The sequence below is a fragment of the Patella vulgata genome, chromosome 6 (assembly GCF_932274485.2).
Source record: "Patella vulgata chromosome 6, xgPatVulg1.2, whole genome shotgun sequence".
In the NCBI taxonomy this organism is placed as follows: Eukaryota; Metazoa; Mollusca; class Gastropoda; family Patellidae; genus Patella; species Patella vulgata.
The window spans coordinates 29,147,037-29,168,578 of NC_065884.2; the positions used below are offsets into that span (position 1 = coordinate 29,147,037).

Genomic DNA, 21,542 nt, shown 5'->3' on the forward strand with positions numbered 1-21,542 from the left:
AGAAATGTATATGGGAACGTCACTATATATATTTTATTTTTAATGTCTGGAATGGGGATTCTATGATAAAGTGCGAAAAAAATAAAACCGATTAAAAAAATCCTAATTCAGCAGTCTTTTGATGTCCACAGATTAGCACGAGAGGTAAAATTGTCTGGTGTATAATATATAAGAAGAGGGGAGGGCATTAGCTAATAGACTGATAAACAATAGAAAATAGACTGTGGTCGTTGATCGCGGATTGCTTATAAAAACTATGATGGCGGGAGATGATCAGACCCCTTCCCTCGACTGTTATTTTAACCAATACTCACATTCTTAACCTTCCACCACCCCTAGGCATTATTAAAACAATAAAACAACACGTTAGACGCAGTTCTAAACATCCTATACCCCACCCCTCTTTAAAACAATGAACTAAACTACGCTACATCCACGTAACTAGTTCAACTACATTCTCGTTTAATTCGGTTTAAATGCTAAATACATTAACGAACCCCCACAAACCTAGAACGTTTATATCCGTGCCGATTGTTGTTACAAACCATAAATGTAGTTTATACGAAAATCTGTCGACTAAGAAATTTTATATCCAAGCATAGAAATTCTCCTTTTCTTCGATGTAAATGGATATTAAACCTTTCATTAGGAAATCTTTTGAAGACTTATCCAAGACATTGGTTATTAAGTATCAGTTAATAGCCCAACCTCTGTTTCTGTAAAGTGTGAAACAACGTGTACGATTTCTAGTGAACTAAGCTAACAGAAATAAACTGTATAGCAAGTTGATCATTGACTTAACTCTTAGAAATAAAGGATGTGTATAGAATATCACCTATAATTATACTGTAAATATCACATAGCACAATAATAAATAAATGAATAAAGTATCCCCCATATTATTTGTAAATAGCAAAACAAATTTTTGGAATCGTTAAATTTTGCAAAAGATTCATCACGTCTTAAATTAGTAAAATTATGTTTAATTAATCAACCTAAAATAATTACATATCAAAAATACGTATTTTCAAAATATCATACTACCTAACGATACTAAATAAAGAATTATTTACCACTGTGGACATGAATTTAGGTTGGGACTATAAACATCATATGTTTCCCCTAAATTGATAAATTAATAGCTTTCTTTGTTAGGGCAATTAATAACTTTGAAAATATTATGTGGAAATTAGAGGTCAATGGATAGGTGAATTTTTGTCCAATGAAATAAATATTGGGGGTTTGTTGGGGTGTTTTATATTTTGCTTCGGGTTTTAATAAAATAAAATAATATAGTTAATTCCATGTAAAGTAAATCTGGTTTCAGCTAAATGTATTTATATATTCATAACAAACACACAACACAAGATGGATATAACTACTGCTCTATTATTTAATAACGACGTTTCATAACACAGACAGGTCACGGTTTCAAACTATTTAAAGAATTGTATTTATATAGTTTGATTTCAATGTAGATAAGTTGTGTGAATCTGCAGTGTTTTACCAATATAATATTGTGATCGGTTGAGCAGTCTGAATTTCTGCACTGATTTGATTAGTAGAGGTGGTCAATTTCTGTTATAAGCGGCCGACCAGACGAGTTGACTGACGGACGGACAGGACTAGAGTAAATGTATATTTTATAGATAAAATAAACACGATACATTAATCTCATCAGATATTATAGTCATCTCGTTACCAATAAAAACATATCTACAAAAACAAGCCCCTTTGACAATCTTTCTTGCAGACAATTTCCCAAAATATTTTAATATACAGTGAAGTGACTTGTCTGCAAACTGAGCTAAAATTTTAATCCAAAACGATTTGTTTAAATATACCCGCCATTTATAAAATAAACATGTTTATTATTTTTTTCAAAGCACATAAAAATTAAAAACTAATCAATCGTTTTATAATATTCTCAATATTTTTTTTATTTTTTTTTTTTTTTAACATAAAACAGATATTTGATTACGGTATTTGAATAGTTACTAATGGTTATACTTATACATTATACGCGAATAAAATATTATATACTATAGATATGAAATAAGTATAACCATTTGATATGCTTGATAGTTTTTGAATTTATAACTGTAAAAATGTAAAGCTTCGAATAGCTTTCAGTATTGTACAGAGTTTACAGCTCGTAACGTATAATAATAAACGCACTTCTTATATTTGATTATATGATAAACCGGGCGACGTGTTCTTCTTAAACATAAATTACACTTTCTGTCTGAATTATTGGTAACAATTGGAATCTTTTCATGATTAAATATCACCATTTTATATTTTCAAGCAAGCGACAGAAATTAGATATAAAGACCGGTTCCTTTTTGTTTCAAAGAAATATAATTATTGGCACATTAGTTTCTGAGAAGTGTTTAAAAGATGGAAAACGTGTGAGGAATATTCTTTTAGCTGTAATTTCACAAGTTAGAGCACAGAATATTACACAAAAAAACTGCAAAAAGAGGTATTTTAACGAGTAAATGAGTTAGTTTATTGTGATCGAATTTGTTTATGTTATTATCTATAGGAAGGAAGTTGTCAATCGTCGAGGGAGACAGCCTGGCGGAGTCCAGACATTCTTGGAATAATGTTGATTTTTCTTATTAGAATATTAACCAACATATTGACACGAGTTTCAATAAAATGAAGTGGTCAGGAGAGAATTAGAGAGGGGTAATGGACACTTGACTATGGCTTAATAGACTACAGATCCCAAATCCCTGAAAAAATATTTTCTGTCCAACTCGCGACCCGAGACGCCGGGTTAATGGCTCATCTTTTGTTTTAGCTAACAACTGTTCAAATTGAAACAAAAGCTTCACGCGAATTTCGTAGGATTTTCTCACTTGTGTATGAAAACAACCCTGGAATAAAGCTCGGAGTACGGAAGTCTTGTTTTCTTTAGTTATCTTCCGATGTTTTTATTGTACAATGGCGGTTGGGCGCCAGGTCGTCTCCACCAGAAGGCTTAGAGCTGCTCGAATCATTGAAGGTCGACCGCTAGAATAATATTGAAGGGGGCGGAGTCTAACGGTGATTGAAACAAACCTCATCACGACTGGCCGATCACATATAAATCCTCGGCCCGTCAACAAGTCATCATTCGACACCAACTAGTCAAAGCTAACAGAACAACTTGAGAAATATACAGACTTTCAGTGATATACATTTACTAGGTGATAATACCGTGTTCATTTCAACATTTAAAAAAAACTTCCTGCTAACAAAAAGTGTGATTGTGACAATTCTTTATTTTTTGAAAGGTAAGTTTTCAAATTTTTACGAAAATAGAAATATTACATTTCGGCCGTAAAAATATATTGGTTACCTTGATACATTGACTATTCATGAGTCTATTTCATTAAAAATATACATCCTTAATATATTCTTTTAATATTTTTTAGCCTTTCTTATATCAAATCTTCGGAAACGTTTCTGTCTTGTCCATATTAATCAGTAAGAATATACAAAGATTATTAATATCATTGCTGTTTGTGTAACCTACATCAATAAAAATAAATATATATATATATATATATCAAAATGGAAATAAAGGTACTATTTAAAGAATTCTTTAAAAATATTCGTAATTTCTAATTTCGTCATCAAAATTTTGGAAATTATTAGCATTATTCCTATAACTAAATTCAAACCTATTTCACTTAGAAACGATTTCGTGACACGAAAATATCCGAGATTTATGCGGTTAATATTTAATGGTATTTGTCTTGTGTAAGAAATAGGTTGAGAAACAGCTATAGGATAGAAAGTCAATAAAGGATTGAATATTGCATAGTGGTGTCAATTTCATCAACTATGTCTTTGTTCTTTAATTACAATTGATTGACAAGTTAGCTCGTGATTCTCCGCTGTAATAGACATGCTTAATTAAAGGTGAATGGGCGATCAAACAATGCGCCGGTGTAAAACGCGTGGATGAAGATTTAGACCTGTTCATTTCATCATCAATAAATGCAATATGCACGAATTGTTATAAGACTGTAAGATATCGTTTCTAGGTTAGTGGTATTAAGCGGGTGGATATTTCATGGATATTGCACTTAACCCAATAGCCTCCTTAATTAATTAATTGTTTTGTGTATTAGAAGTAGTATTTTGTATATTGCGTATTTAAATTATCATATTTTGATTATTTTATTAAAGCGAATATGATTAATTAAGGTGGGTTTTTTCCTGAATGAAAATATTTCTCTTTAATTTTCATACGATTTTGACGGGGAATAAGGGGTAAACAATATTTTTAAAACGATGATTTATTCTCACATGCAAACTACGCACAAATTCTTTTATTCACGCACAATTCTCTTTTTTAAAAAGATATTAACAAGAACACAGTATCATGTATGAGGAAGATATCCTTAGCCAGAGAGCCAGAGCTTTCCCTCTTAGTCATGGATTGATGCCAACACCACAAGCCTTTTCATTTGGATTCCCAATGCATCCCGCTCATGATCCAATGGCCCTTGCTGGTAAGTAAAGTATTATTTGTCTATTTCAGATTTATACTTGGGTAATTGTATTTACTCATTTTGCATTTATTAGTGTAAACATTGCATATTTTTAAATTACTAATATAAATTTGTATATTGAAAATAAATTGTTAGTGTTATATATTTAAAATGTTCTCTCCTAAAATCTACTGTCAGATATTTAAAAATATAAGTTAGTTATATAAGTTATAGCGTTATCAAGTTTCCTTCTCATCTATTAGTTTTTACTGCAATACTTTCAATATTCTTACAGTACTAATCTTTTCATGGATGAAAGGGGGAACCGCCTCAATAGTTAGAAATCAGATTAATCTGTCGAACCGTGAAACGGACAAAAGGTCCATTTGTATACAACGCCTACCGTTTTTATATCTAATCTCATTTACCACCTTTTAATATCGCCAAATAAACTAGAAATTTAAGAAGCTTAGATTAAGAAAGCGCGAGATTTTGGATATAAAACAGTTCTTATTTAGACATTTATCAGAATTTCTCTAGCTCTTCAAGTGTTCACATCGAGACTATTTATTATTTGGAGAAAATTTTTACGATCTACACTTTTCATCAATCAAACATGGACTCAGAATTTGATTTTTATGACTGTTAGTAAAGTAGATATATGTTCAGCATTAATATTTCATGAAGCCTATGTCTGTGTCGTTACAACAGAACCTATATTTTCGATAAGCTCCATTCACATAGCTTTACCATATTTCTATATTTTCGGTTTCTCCTTCCCAGGTCAAGCTCAACAATATGGTGGCTACCCGCATCTGTCTACTCCCGACCCCAAAAGAATGTTAGGCAGTGGTCAGAATGAGACAGCCGACAAAAACATCAAAATAACTTTAGAAAACCGTGATTTATGGCAGAAATTCCACAATATCGGCACAGAAATGATTATTACCAAGACTGGAAGGTAAATCTTCGTTCAAATTTATTTTCTTACAACACTTTTTTCCCGTCTGAAATTAGTTTGAATTCTTAATTTTACCTGAAGAAAATGATATTGTAATGGTGACTTAATTTGACAATGTATCTCATGCGCACAGGTAATTGTTTTGAAATACGATTCTATTAAATAGGTTGGTAGTAAAGATCTCGCTGTGTGAGAAGTCAATCGGAACCCATTACAAGCTACCGATGTCTTGTGTAGCTCTTGGTCTCCCGTCGTTCGAAGTCATGCCATTTCCCTTTCATGTCACCCCGTGTTTACGAGTGCACGTGTCTGCTTTAAAGGAGAACATCTCTATTTATTTAAACAATACAATATTCTGTAGAATTTTACACACCGTCATTAGTTAATATACATATGTCAAAAAACAAAAAGACAACGAAGAAATTAAAAATAAAATAAAAATCTTTATAAACTATTTTAAGATAAAAAAAAATAATGTATCATTAATTGTTTGGACTTTTAGATTATTTACTAAATTTTCAATAAAAGTTGATCAAGGATGGGGTGGGGATCTTTTTACAAGAATGAGACATCTTATAATTTGATCCAATATCTCCTTACATCATTAAAAAAAATCATAATTGAAAAAATAAAACAAATTAAGTTTTTGTGACATCACGACAACCGTGATTATTGCATTATAAATAAATGTTGGTCACAGATGCTTCATTTTAGCCGAGGGGTTGAGAATGCATTGTTTAGAACCCGGATCTAGAGCCTGGCATGCACACAAAAGGCGATATTTTACCGTTAGTTTCTCAATAGACATTAATGAACATAAATAACAGGCAAACACTTGTTTGGCATTTTTGCACTAAAAAGGAAGAATGATACTTTTCAAACAATAATTGATATTTTTTTTCGGCTATTTGATTTTGAACAATAACATTTAATAAAGTTGTTAGCTTAAACCTAAAAATATTATCAGCGGACTCTGTTTAGGAATGATAAAACTATGGCTGTCATGTAACATCTTGGTGAAAATTATTTTTCTCTTCTCTTTTCTATATAATTACAGTCAATAACTCATCAATTTGGCAACATGCTTGCCTTTATATTCATGAAATATTATCTCAATACTTACAAAAGAATCTACTCAAAAAAGCAATGACTCATGGATTATTCTTCTATTAAAATTATATTTAATAATTAATTAATTATCATGAACATTATATTAATTTATTTATTATTCATAATACAAGTTACACAGCCTCCACGATTGATTCCAAATCTCAAGTAAAATAAAAAACCTTCTGTATCTTTTTCCGTCCTTTAACCGAAAGGTTGAGGTGTAAATATTAAGAAATAATTTGTAACTAGCGCGAAATTAAGTTAATTTACACCTTGTTTCTAAGTTGGTAATAGTGGGTAATTACCGCCGTGTTTTAACAAATACTGTTTGATATAGTGTTGAGTCTATTGTTAACACAGTGATGTAACACTGATTATTAATGTACTCCCTTCAGTTACTACATCTGTCCCTCAGACTAAATTTTTTTGTTAGTCAATTTGCCAGACTAATCCTATAATTCGTTTGAACCTGGAGGCAATTTTGGGCGAACCCACAACTTTTTTTATATATATATAGAAATGAAGGCTATTGTTAATTTATGAATAAATAATCAACCATTTGTTTTTCATTTAGAAAATATTTATTCAGAAACCACGTTTTCTACTTTCTAATTGTAGACGAATGTTTCCTATCTTGAAGTGTAGTTTAGATGGTTTAGATCCCCATGCTAAATATATATTGTTGGTTGATTTGGTACCAGTTGATGATTGTCGTTATAAATATCACAACTCAGAATGGGTGGTAACTGGTAAAGCTGAACCTCATATGCCTGGTAGACTTTATATTCATCCTGATTCACCAGCTTCTGGTGCGCACTGGATGAAACAACCGGTACCATTCCACAAACTCAAACTTACAAATAACAATCTGGATCAGAACGGACATGTAAGTTCATTTTATAATCTCCTTTTCTTTTCTAAAAAAAACTGGGTAATCTTTTCATGTTGTAAAAGTTTGTTTCTTGGCAATATGAATTATTTTATGTCTATTTGAAATTTTTTTTTTTATTATTATTTTGTAATATTCCATTATTAAAGTTTAAAATAGATTTTGATAGACATTTTTGAATTTTAAAATTGATGTTCCTAACAAATATTGAACGAGGACTGAGTTATTGTTTGGGCAACTATAATAAGAATCTAAATTCATTTAAAACTTCTCTAGAGCTTAGCGTGAGGCGCCAAATCCCTAGATAATTTCACGCAAGCTTACAGATTGAAAAATAAGTCCATCACGAATTTATCAATGCCCAAAGTAATTCATTTCAAACCGAAGACTATCTCAGTCGCAATTAATATAAGAAATATTATTTGCAATTGAACGCATGAAATAAACGTTTTTCTACGAAAAAATATCTTTACGAAATTTGATTGGCTAGTAATAATTTTGATATGGTTTACGGGATATTTGGCCTGCGTGCTGAGGTCCCCAAGCACGTGAACGATGAAGATGCTGGCTTTGGATACAAATTGTTGATTGACAGTAGTGTAATTGACTCCTCCGTCGAGGAAATTCCCAATCTAGTTGTACGATCAAATGAAGAATTTGTCCATTAAAAGAAGTTGAACTATCCATTAAGAGGCAATCGAATAATCATTTAAAGCTATTTTCTGAAAGTTGTCGGTATGATAATCGATATTCCTTTATTAAATACGTTTTAATGTTCTAATACCATGGTACTGATTGGCACAATATCAGATACAATACTAGCGTCTGTAAATAATTCAATTCACAGAGGAATAAAAAAAACCAAGGGAAAATGCATGTAGACCGCAATAAAACACGGGTAATCATTCAAAAAGATGCGCTTTAATAAACTGCTAACAGGAACATATGGTCTTTCTTTATTATCATATTTTTATCAGTATGCTTCAGTTGTAAATTATGCGATTAATTATGTGCGATAGTTGCCTTTTATTAATCAACTAAAGATAACTGGCATATTTTTCCAAAAATGTACTCAATACAACCAATTTGTCGTTCATCTTTGAAGTTGCGTCATTTAAAAAACAAATCTTAATCATTTAAATAAATGAGTCTAATTATTACGGATGAAATCTTAACTATTGAGATGTTTTATTTTTCAGGTGATTCTCAATTCTATGCACAAATATCAACCCCGTGTTCACGTTGTGCAGGCTAATGATATATTTACTATGAGATGGAATACTTTCAACACATTTGCTTTTGAGGAAACCATGTTTATTGGTGTGACAGCTTACCAGAACGAACAGGTAAAACACACTACTTTTCATTCACTGCATTTTTATCGGTCTGAATTCATTTAAGACTTCAATCTTAGACGTAATATAAAATTATTAATATTAATCCAAGTGTAAAGAAATGATTAGTATTTTTTTCTTTGGAATCGAATTGCGATAGAAATATTGGAATATATTTTACAATTTTTATATTGAATCATGTGAAACATATTGTTCCGTTTTCTTTTCAAAATCATGAATCCTATTTACGAACCGTTCCCATCTTGCTATTTTCATCAATTTGATCTTTGACTTTTTGTCGGGTCCATAAATAAGTAATATAATTTGCCTCGTGTATAATGACAGTGAATGACGTAACGTGATTCGCGGTGATCAGTGTAAAACTATATTGCATGCCTAGTTGATTGCAGGTTGCTACGTCAAGAACTAACATGCTTCCATCAAAAAATAGTTGGCCTCGTAAATATTTCATTCGAGATTGGGCTCGATTTCGGTGTCCTTTGATGTAAACGAGATGGTCAATTCGTTCTGAAATCTACACCTGCTATTAAGCGGAGGAAACAATAGCGCGAAATTTAACGGAGATTGCGTGCAAGTTATTAAGCGTCGCGTGATAAGTGGCACTTTAGCGTATATAGACTGTATGGAAAGCGTGAATATGGCTACTTTTCTCCCGTAACAGTTATCTTGTAACAGCAGTTATCTTACTGTGGAAAACATCCCCCGAGACCTTCGACTGGAAATTACAGATTGAATTGCCTAACTCGGAACGTAACCCCATAAATCAGTGAAAATAGCATGTATTGAATAATATAACCGTCTGCTGGCAAAACGTTGGTTAATAGGACCTCCATAAATACACTAACTCCATTCTTTCCTGGGGAATATTTGATTAAAAAACAACCTAATAAAATATCCCAATAAATATTTATATTCCAGTATTGTTATCAAATTTGTACTTTTCAGATCACCCAATTAAAGATTGACAACAATCCTTTCGCTAAAGGCTTCAGAGATAATGGCATGGCAAGAAGGTAGGTATTCAAATAAAATAAAAAAAATGTAATGTTCTAAATGTATCAAAAACATTCGTTCTTAAAAACAAAACATTTAAATAAAAAAAAATATTTTTAAAAAATAAATAAAACGTGAGTAACAAATATAATTTATTAATTCTGATATTAATTTTACAGAGATCACAGATTAAGCTTGAAAAGACCTAACAGTGAAGATGGTTGCAATGATGACATAAAAGGTATTAATGAATAATTGGTTTTTATATTAAAATCTATTCCACTGTTAAATTTTCTAAAAAAAAAAAGGTAAATGTGCCTTTTATAATACTAAAGTAGTTCGTAGTCTATTAACCTCTCAGCTTAAAGTCGTTACTCGGGCGCTATAGTTCTTATTCAATTACCCATCTGCCGCTTTCTGCCCATTGTCAATGTTTTTCTTGAAATCCGATGTTTCGTAGCATCTTGGCACTTCAAGTGAAGAAGTTTTGGATTGAATTCTCGCTTAGTTCGTCAAATTAGGCGCATTTCCTTCCTCGGCGATTTGAAATTTCACACCTTTCTGTCGTCGCACGGCCAATATGCTATCGACTTGAAAGCCATGGCCATAGCGAGATCTGATTAAGCGCTTTTTCCTGAAATATTGATGAAGACGCATAATTAGATCAACGAGTCGACGCTGAAATATGACTGTAAGTGTTCACACGTTCGACTAGATAAATAGATTAGTCTCTCTATAACACCTGGTATACTCACTCTCTCTCTTCTTCCATCAACTATCATAGCTTTACAACACTACACATTACGGCCGACATTTTTTTCTCATTTAGCGATTGGAATAGAAACCTTTTCATACTAGGTCAAATAAATCAATTTTAATTTAGCTCTAACTTATTGCCTTCCATTATCCAATAACTGTTCTTAACAAATTTTTTCACAATCTGCCAAGGGTTTTTTTTTTCTACGAAACTATTAAATCTATCTAGAATTTTGAGCGGGAAATATACAATAGGCGCCAATAGTTGGACAGATGAGGAATTTTAAATTTCTAGTTAATTAAACTAACTAACAAATTAGATGGTATTTAACACCATGTAAATAACCACATTCTTCCGCTTTGCTACCTTTTATTCACAAGAGCTATATTATGCTTTGATTGTGTTTGTCGACACCCCAAAAACAATGGCCACTTTCCTTTCAAATGATGCTGACAAGTAAATTAGGCAACAATAGGCACGTGTCGTTACATTATTGGCCCTATAATTACCCAATAGCCTAATGACAGGCCACGATGTTAACGCTGTAAACCAGTTAATTTGACGACCCTCTGAATACCCATTACATTATGACTCTGCAGTAGGTCTTACTCGGGTAGTCCCAAGTTTTGGTGCTCGAGTTTCGATATTGTCATAGGTGCGAAATTCCTCTTCAGTACTTAATTGACATGAACGACACTAAATACCCTTACGATAATATTAGTTTATTAACCTGTCATCCTTTATCTTTTCAGTAGAAAATCCAGCTAAACGACTGAAGAATCTGGATGATGTTGAACCGAATTCAATGAAACTGAAAACGTCGACACACAACCCTCCAGTAACACCTAAAACAGATATGAACGAACAACTCACAGATTCGTCAGCCAGCTCTCCAACAGACGGCAGTGATAGCGATCTTTCATCCTGTCTCAAATCAGAAAGTATTTCTCCTCTAGAGAAACCCCGAGGGCACCACGACTCCAGCCCCGATCTACCCAACCCCTGTCAGTTCAGCACCATGAAATCTTATAACCAAGCTTGCATGCCGAACGACCAGTCTTATTATTCTCACCATTCTTCAGTCAGTCGTGTTCAGAGCAGTTCTTTTCTTCCAGTCTCTTCCACGACGGGTTTACTTCAACCAATGACCAGCAACCTGTTCTCCATGAACTCCCAGATGCAACCCTGTCGATTATCCGGGCAGACCAACGACTGTGCTCTTCGACAATCTGGTTTAGGATCTCCCTCTCATGGTTACGGTATTCGAACAACACCACCTCAGCACCACCCATCGTTATCATCTGGTTTATCATCGTGTACGTACATGCAGTCAGCTCAGCCGTACGCCTCACACCTCACCCCTAACATGCATATGATGAACATGAACTTCACTGGACCTATGGCATGAATTCTCAATGGCTCTTAGTAGCGCTTTAAGAATTTAAATAAATTAACTTATTATCGAGTGTCGACGTAGCAAGACGCGAAGGGCAGGAGCTGGCCGCGTAAGTGATATACGCAGTCAGAATAACCAACGCAAGTATTGAGCCAGTTATAAGTGGTGCAGGAATTAAGCTGTTTGGACCTTTTTGTATCCAGTAAATCGTGTTAAACTATTGATTTTTAATCCGCAAATGACGTGTTGAATAATTAATGTAAATATTGAAGAATTACATTACGGAAATATCAAAGGGCCTAATACGTGCAGTTATATAGAAGTAATATAGTCTACAATTCAATACATACAAATATATAGAAAGATACAAGAAGTTGGCTGTGAACTAGTCGTAGGTAAAACATGATGGATATATATACATTATACTTATAAAAGATGTAGATTTATGTAATATATAATATTATAGAATGTGTATATAGTATATATTAGTTTTTATTATTTAATTATCTATCTAGTTGAAATCCAGATAACACGTGTATTTAATAGAGTACATTGTTTTCTATCGCCATTGTTTGTACATTTTGCTTCGGACAATTTTGTTTTGTTTTTGAGTAATAAATACCTACTGGTATTCTCAGTAAATGTTCTTTGTTTGACTTGTATATTTAAAATGAAGACACTTGAAGAGTGTTGGGGAGTAAAATATGTCTGTGGTGTAGTGTGTGATTGCCAGGGCCCCATGATAATTTGTATGTGCCGTAGCACTTACCCACCCTCACACACCTGTACAAGGACATTAACACTACAATGCATGATTATGATCAATAATCTTTATTTCTTAATAACTCAAATATGTTTACTCACACTGAACTATAACACATCTGCGGCACGAATACCGGTCATGCCGATTTTAAAAAATTAAATACACAGTAGATATTTATGAGATCCCTGGGGCTTTATGTGCTCCGGAGCGATGTACAAACTGCACCCCCTCTCCTTGGACCCGGTGACTGCCGCCATGTATTGGGAGGGATAAACTTCTACAGTGTGAAACTTCTATGGCGTTCTCTGTAGTTTGGGTTTACAACGGTGAATACTTTGGAGAACCAAGCTGTAAATCTTATATAATGCAGTTCCAAAACGGATATCTGTGTTCAATGTTGATAAGAGCACAAACAAGACTTCTTTATGCCACTGCTTCAGCATATAAGAGGGTTTGGGTTCGATTCTCGGCTTGTGCGTGACAAGGATTATGGTCGCCTGTCCAACCTCGTGGGTTTTCTCCGGGTCCTCTGGTTTCCTCCCACTGTTAAAGACATCTACGGGCAAGCGAATTTTTAAAATAAAATAATAAAATTGAACCACATATTAGTTATTATTCCCGAAATGACCGAGTTACCCTCCCTCCCCTCCTCTCTCTCTCTCTCTCTCTGTCTCTCTCACACACACACACTCTCTCTCTCTCTCTCCCCTCTCTCTCTCTCTCTCTCACACACACACACACCCATTCACACACACACACACGACTTCTTTTTATAAGCAATTCAAGTCGATTAAGGATGCAACAGGGTTCCCAATAAGACAATCTCAAGCTTAATGTGCTGTACTCATTTTCACGCTTCAAACATTATGGAACTGCTAAACTGTAAACAACCCAGTAGGTGCAGCCAGAACAAACGTTATTGTTTTTGTCACTATCAGAGTTAAGCTGATTTTCGGGTTAACAAACAGGTTATATTTGTGGAAATATATTATTTTTAAAACAGAAATTCACCAGTTACATTATTATAGTAACTGCGTCGGTCTTAGTGGCCAATGGGTCTTATTGGGAACATTATTGACGGGGGCAGCAGCCAAGGGCTGGTTTAGTGAAATGATTTATTAAAAATGACCAGAAATGACCATTCTTTTTATTTTATTAAAAATATACTTTTCTACGAAGGTAGTTTTACACCACAAACAGATTAATCTAAATTAATTGTTTACCTCAACATAACATCAATGTTTGATTACATAAATGAACGTGTGTTTGCCTAATCTCGGCTTACTAAAGCTTTTCCCTTTTTTTCACAGCTGCTCCAATGAGAGAGTTTCCTTTGATACTTTACTCTACCTATCTTTACCAGTCATAAAACTTAATGAAAGAAATCGACGATACACTCCTTCCAGCATACAACCAACTTTTCAAATAGATGTAATTTATTGAGATCAAAGTACGACTAAAAAGTTTTTACAAAATCTTAATTTTTTGCCAAAAAATCATTCTATTAGAGAGATGGGGCACCGAACAATTTTACCACTTTTCAAATGTTCTCGAACTTCTCGAAAGGATCCAAATCGTGGACTAGGACCCTCCTTAGACAAATCCTAATCATATCATTGATAAAAGTATATTGTCCCACAGAAATTACATCTATTTGAAAAGTTTGTTGTATGCTGGAAGGAGTGTATCGTCGATTTCTTTCATTAAGTTTTATGACTGGTAAAGATAGGTAGAGTAAAGTGTATATGAGTTTGTTAAAAGTGAAATACAAGCTTACTTCACACAATACGTTTGTCTTATTTCAAGTATACAATTACTTACTAAAACTGATTTATAATCGACAGATTTTCGGTTGTGTGTGGTCCACCGAACTTGGACAAATCAAAACAAAACAATAAAAATCCACAAGTATCATACAATATAATTTATTCAATGCTTTTTTTATTACGCAAAATGCTCTGAAACGGGAAAACATGTACATTTAATGGGGGCCCAGAGCAATTTAGTTTTCAAAGAATATTTTGTAAAGACATCTATGGAAGACCAAACAGCTTTGTATTCAGTGTTCTTAATTCTTAATTCATAGTCCACAATTCTTATTTCTTTATTTGTTGTATTTCGACATCTGTATACTAAAATTAACATTTGTATCTTAAAAATCAATATTTGTTTTACAAATCAGACACTTGTCATAACAAATTTGTGAATTGTATCTTTGTTTAATTAAATCGTATTTTAATATAATACGATCAAAAAATTACATTTTCATTTCCTCAGAAACATACAACGAAAAACAAATCTCGAACAACAATTTTCCAAATACAAATCTCCAACTACAAATCTTGCAAAACCGTTGCCAAAAAACTTTTCTTCAAATTCATCTAACCTGAATATTATGACGACAGAGGACGCTAATGGTGAGCTGTCAAACGGCTCTACCAAACGACAACAGAGTGGCTGCATTTTACGGTTCTTTGATGATATACATTCTTCCTTGTAATTAATTTAAAGATTTATATAATAATTATTAAACTCTTTATATAATTCTAATTTTAAACAATGTACTTATAATTTTGTAAATAATTTCGTAGGGAAGATGAATTATACTAAAATCGTTTCTGCAGAATGATAGAAGAACGTATATCCAAATTATTTTAATAAACGTTGCATTGGTTATTTTAATAACCGCGCATTTCGTGTAAATATTTTCTTTTGTGTTTTGGGTAGGTTATATTCAAATAAATTCATCAGTATATTATACTAAAATATTACAGATGGATAGAAAGGTGTATATCGACAATATTTTAATAAACGTTATATTGCCTACTTCGTTTTGTTCTAACACTATTTTTATGTTAACACAGCATTCATTTACGGAATCTAAAAACAAGCCGGATCTGATATAAATTCATCTTCTCTAAGAAATTATTTACAAAATTATAAGTACATAGTTTAAAATTATAAAAAGTTAATCAAGAAAAATATTATAGATAAAGAGCTGACCATTCTTGCTAGAATAGCTCAAAACTAGATAATGTAAAATGAAGATATTGAAAATTTTATTCATATTACTTCAATCTGAGCCAAGTTATCACTGTTTGTATAGTTTTGACAATATGTGTGCATTGTGGTAACCAGGGCACTGGTATAGTTGAGACTTAGCCTCGCTTTCCCATTTTTGAATTAAACTTTGAAATAGCGAACAGTTCTAATCTAGTTAAAATCTCGAGTATCCGATGCCATAGAGAGGTGATTATGGTTTTGTTTTGTTAATAAATGTCTAATTAATAATTTATATAATATTTCAGGCCTAATAAAGAAAGACTTGCAATAGGCAGATTAAACTTTTGCATAATGTATGTTTAAATTACAAGGAATGCTGTATAAAAATTATTAAAGATCTGGAAACAAGCTGGGCTTATGTGAATACATCCCCCCTACGACATTATTTACAAAATTACAAAATGAAAAATGAAATGAAATGGGATTTAACGTCCTACTGTTCTGCTCCGACTGGGACTGCACCACACACAATAAGACAAAACAAATCTACGGACAAGACACAATACGCAGAAATCACCAAAAAACATACATATCAGATTAAGTGAATGGATCCGGGACTAGCGTCCACTGCACTGTAGAGTCTCGGGCCTGTAGTGAAACAAACTTCACTCAAAACTGAAGACGGGCATACGCCATACACTTGTGTTATTAGGGAAATTTTGCCCCGGACAGCGGCGCTACGGCCTACTCTTACATCGAATTCCAACTGCTAAGGGATCTTTTACGTGCACGCCAATGTGTACGCGGGACCTCGGTTTTCGTCCCATCCGAACGACTACACACTGTCCCTTGCCAGACTGATGAATATATTTGTCAAAACTCAAAAGAAAATATTTACACGGCATACGCGGTTATTAAAATAACCAATGCAACGTTTATAAAAAATAATGTCGATATACGTCTTTCTATCGCTCTAAAACGATTTTAGTATAATTCATCTTCCCTACGAAATTATTTACAAAATTATAAGTACATTGTTTAAAATTAGAATTCTATAAAGAGTTTAATAATTATTATACAAATCTTTAAATTAATTACAAGGAAGAATGTATATCATCAAAGAACCGTAAAATGCAGCCACTCTGTTGTCGTTTGGTAGAGCCGTTTGACAGCTCACCATTAGCGTCCTCTGTCGTCATAATATTCAGGTTAGATGAATTTGAAGAAAAGTTTTTTGGCAACGGTTTTGCAAGATTTGTAGTTGGAGATTTGTATTTGGAAAATTGTTGTTCGAGATTTGTTTTTTTTTCGTTGTATGTTTCTGAGGAAATGAAAATGTAATTTTTTGATTTTCTAAAAGAAATTTTACCATTATATTAAAATACGATTAAATTAAACGTACATCTAAATCTGCCTATTGTAGGTCTTTCTTTAGGCCTGACTGAAATGTTATCAAAATTATTAATTAGACATTAATTTACTTATTCAGACCATAATCAACCCTCGATGTCATCGCTAGCCTGCGATGTTTATTGGATTAGGTTCCGATTTGCTGTTCGACTTCCATTCATGATTTAATCATGAAATGCTTTATCGAGTCTATGGTTTTTTTTTTCTTACCGACTTTAGTAATGATGATCGAGTCTGGACTGAAAATTCAATCGCTAAAATCTCGGTTCAGAGTGGATCAATTTGACTGAAATTTTCAGCAAATTCCCCTTTACATTATCTAGTTTTTAACTATTATAGTGAGAACTGCCGACTCTTTATCTAATCCCCCATAATGTATCTTAAAACACAGATACAATTAAAAAATTTGATTGACTAATGTCTGATAAACATATATTGATTTTAAGATACAAATGTTAATTTTAGTGTACACATGTCGAAATACAACAACAAATAAAGAAATAAGAATTCAGGACTCTGAATTAAGAACTAAGAATTAAAAACACTGAATAAAGAGCTGTTTGGTCTTCCATAGATATCATATCCTCACCAACAATCAGTACAATCATTATAAATCATTGTACAATCCATAAATATATAAACAAACCACTGTCTCGTGTGGTATATAGCGAGAAGTGTCGTGTACGAGGTAAGGTGTGCGTATTTCTAGAACACCGATACCATTTCAAGATCAAGTGGACAGATATAGCAAACAAGGACCCCCAACCAACAAGAAGCTTAAATTTAAGGCCAGTGATAACCTTTTGGAATTATTATTCTCCAGTACACCATTCTGCACCTAGAATCTACTTTGAGCAGGGACGCAGATCCCAGTTGGGACAGGTGGACGCGTCCGAGCCAGTTATTTCTTGACTATGTTTCTCAAAACCCTCAATTCCGTGTGTACCATCTCGTCTCGTACGAATGGGATGCTGAGTCCAGCTACCGATAGCTAATTTACTGGCACAAATGTATAGACAGAGTCGGTAAAATGGATGGGGAATAACATGGCTGCCAAATCAACACCAAGAGAGTACAACCTGTTGCTCTACAGGAATATTGCGTTTCTTATTTAATTAATCCAAGAACCAGTTATCATGCACGATTCACTAGATTTTGTTCAGGAACTCGGAAAGCTCTAAGATCGGTCGGGTAAATTCAAAGACCTATACTTAGACTTAAATCCGCGAATCTCCCACTTTGCTGAAGCCCGGCCGTATGCCCTACAAAACTACATAACTTTTTTTTGTAAAACAATACTTTTTTGAGATGGTGGGATGGGATGGGCATTCAAAGCGGCGCGAGATAATGATATAGACATATGTGATATCAGAATTAATGCTTTGCATCAATGATCAGTGTAATTGAATCACAATGTAATCGTATTTATTCAGAATAAAAATTGACGTCAAAAGGGGTGTTGGATATCTCCCTTCAAAAAGTTCAGTGCATATGTAAGTATACGTAATTTGGAGACGGTGGTAGCATCATGCATTGTAAACTATCAAATTTCCTTAACAATGGATGTTATATATGCCCCACTACCCCCACTCCACACACACACACAACGATACATCTTCTCGGGAACTCGGCATACCCCTTCCAGCAAAATTCCTGGACGCCTTGCCCCACATGGCGAGTAGCCATGGTCGCGCAGCTACCCATTTCAAATTCCGGGTACTACTTTTCAGCGACAGCCCATAGGAGGAAGCAATTCTTGATTGGGGGGGGGGGGGCTCTATCACCCTAGTTCCTTAGGCGAGGGGCCGCCTAAGCACCGGAAGCTCTTGGGGTCTAGATCGTAGGAGACGCCTTCTGAGCGATTTCTGGCTAGTAAATTAATTAGCAATAAAGTGAAATTTATTTACCATAAAAACACAGTCTATAGTGGTTTAATCCTGTGATGCTGAATTGACATAAAAATGCATAATAATACCAAGGTTGTGGACACTCTAGATGTCACAATGTTTATCCGATTTTGATTAAACTTACAATATACATGTATGTTTATTACCGAACGTTCTCGGTTCCTTTCGATATTGGCGCATATAGGACCCTCACTTCCTGGATTATGGCCCCTGTTTGTACGAACAATCACATTTAGGTTTGTGGATCCTGTAGAAGTGACCGTTTTTATTTGATTGTAAAAACCGTTCAAATATATCCGATTTTTATCCAATGTTGACGAAACTGGAAATATTGGTCTATCTCCCAAAGATCTCGGTTTTGTTACTTTCGAAATTGGCATGTATCGGGCCGTAACTTGACCTCTGATTGTACGAAAAATCACTTTTTTAACTTACGGATACTCTAGAGGTCACAATTTTCATTAAACTGCGTGTAGGATCAAAAGTTCTTGGATGAGTTCGACTTGGTAGCATCAGACCTTACATTCTAGAGCTATAGCCCCTGCTTTTCATGCAAAATTTGAAATATGTACGGATTTTATAGACCCTCCAGTGGGGGCTACCATTGTTGTCCCATTCTGACTTAAATATGTTATGGATCAAAAAATCTTAAATGAGAGGATAAGCCCAATTGATTTTACCTCTTCCCCATCCATTTCTTGCAAAATATGGGCATATCTTGCTTGGTAACCGCTTGTTTTAACTGGTCATAACTGATAGCAGTGAATTATTTGACAGGTAAGGGACACGAGGAAAGAGTATAAATAAACCTAATATGTCGACCCTCGCAACCGTAGGTCTCTTAACCCAGATATCAGTATAGAGCATATAGCAGAGTTTTCTTCTTCTAAAAGTCTACGTTCTAGAAGTCTCACTTCTATTATGTTACAATCAAGCCTCTTTCTCCAGCCACAGTAGTGGACCGTCCTAAGGCCTTCCTTTGAGCAAGTTTTGTAGTCATTTGACTACAAAAAAGTACTAGCCTATAACTCCCTTAATTTCCAATTACACTGATCCCCAAACTGTGCTGTACATAGCTTAACATATAGAGGGTAAACCTAACCGTATTATTATATGATTTGATCAAACCCAAATGCTATGCGAAATTTCTATTCAATTTAAAATGGCCGCCGAACCAGAATCCCGTGGTGTCATTGCCACTCGAAAATACAGAAAAACTGTTCGGTAAGATAAGATTATGATTTCAGTGTTCCACTCTTCACTATTTGTAACATAATTACTTATTTCCATGCAAACTGTGATGATATGTGTTGAAAATTTTGCAATTGAACCTAATTTTACTTGCTCAAAGATTCGAATAGTGTATCAATTGCAGACGTGGACAAGAATTATCACAGCTACAAATTACAGCTGTAGCTAACCCTCTGACTTAGCCATTGGCCAAGCATTAAATGGTAGGACAATCACGTCCTATTAGTGTCCTTGTATATGGACACAGATATAAACGGAGGCACAAAACCCTCGACCAAGTCGCATGGATTTCGACTTTGTGATTCGAAAGACATTTTGCCATGAAAAAATAGCTCAATAATCAATTTTGAAATCTTATTCAAATCCCGACGACCCTGACCCATAAAATATTATTAATGCAAACTATTTAAATTGTGAAAGATGTGATGCGTGCCTTTGAATTGCTCGTGTAAACCAACCAACAATCTGATTAAATTCCATTTTCGTTTCGATGGCCCACACTACATGGAGATCTGACAGGTCGCGTCAGGGATCATAAGAGCGGCTTTTGACCCTATGACGTAAGACATTGATTAATCAATCAGCGTTGACGTTTCTAGTGGTATACCCGCAGTTCGAAAGACATTTTGCCATGAAAAAATAGCTCAATAATCAATTTTGAAATCTTATTCAAATCCCGACGACCCTGACCCATAAAATATTATTAATGCAAACTATTTAAATTGTGACCCATTCCTCTTGCAGTGCTACGGCCAATTCTTGCAGTGTTGTCGGTTGATGTCGACGAACACGTCTCCCGATCAAATTAAACATAACACACTAAAGCAAAGATACGCTAAACAGTAAATCTTATGCAAGAACCGATAGGAAAGCAAACATGGATAGGATAAACCAACAAGCGGCAGTTTTCATCAACCCTTCCTTGAAGTGTCAAATTTGACAATGAACCACGTGTAAAGCACTATAGCATGTCGCACATGCAGCTCAGTGGTTCTGTTGGGGCGATAAAGTCTTCATCTGTGAACATACCCTCAAAGCAGTCCAGTGTCCATGACTATTTATCATATCACAACCTGCATAGGTATTTGCATTTCAATATCCCCTACTTTTTTTGAAGAGTACATCTTGGTAACTTCTGCTAAAAATTGGCCAAGTGGGTGCCATTTTTCCGGCAAAGAATCTCACACTTAAGATGTCATTTATCTCTTTTCAAAATTCTAATAAGGCAACGAATAAGATAACAATTTATTACATAAA

General features: G+C 34.0%; 1 protein-coding gene across 2 annotated transcripts; it reads left to right on the forward strand.

Moving 5' to 3' along the window:
* The first annotated feature begins 3,137 nt into the window (after positions 1-3,137).
* Positions 3,138-12,139, forward strand: LOC126825733 (T-box-containing protein TBX6L). 2 transcript variants are annotated; one of them, XM_050555505.1, is made up of 8 exons: positions 3,138-3,284; positions 4,360-4,511; positions 5,274-5,451; positions 7,180-7,447; positions 8,650-8,796; positions 9,751-9,818; positions 9,978-10,039; positions 11,308-12,139. In XM_050555505.1, the coding sequence occupies exons 2-8, from the start codon at positions 4,382-4,384 to the stop codon at positions 11,961-11,963; spliced, it is 1,509 nt and encodes a 502-aa protein (XP_050411462.1). In that variant the 5' UTR covers positions 3,138-3,284; positions 4,360-4,381; the 3' UTR covers positions 11,964-12,139. The 2 variants fall into 2 exon arrangements, with proteins under 2 accessions (XP_050411462.1, XP_050411463.1); XM_050555506.1 differs by having other exon boundaries at positions 11,311-12,139.
* The last annotated feature ends 9,403 nt before the right edge of the window (positions 12,140-21,542 follow it).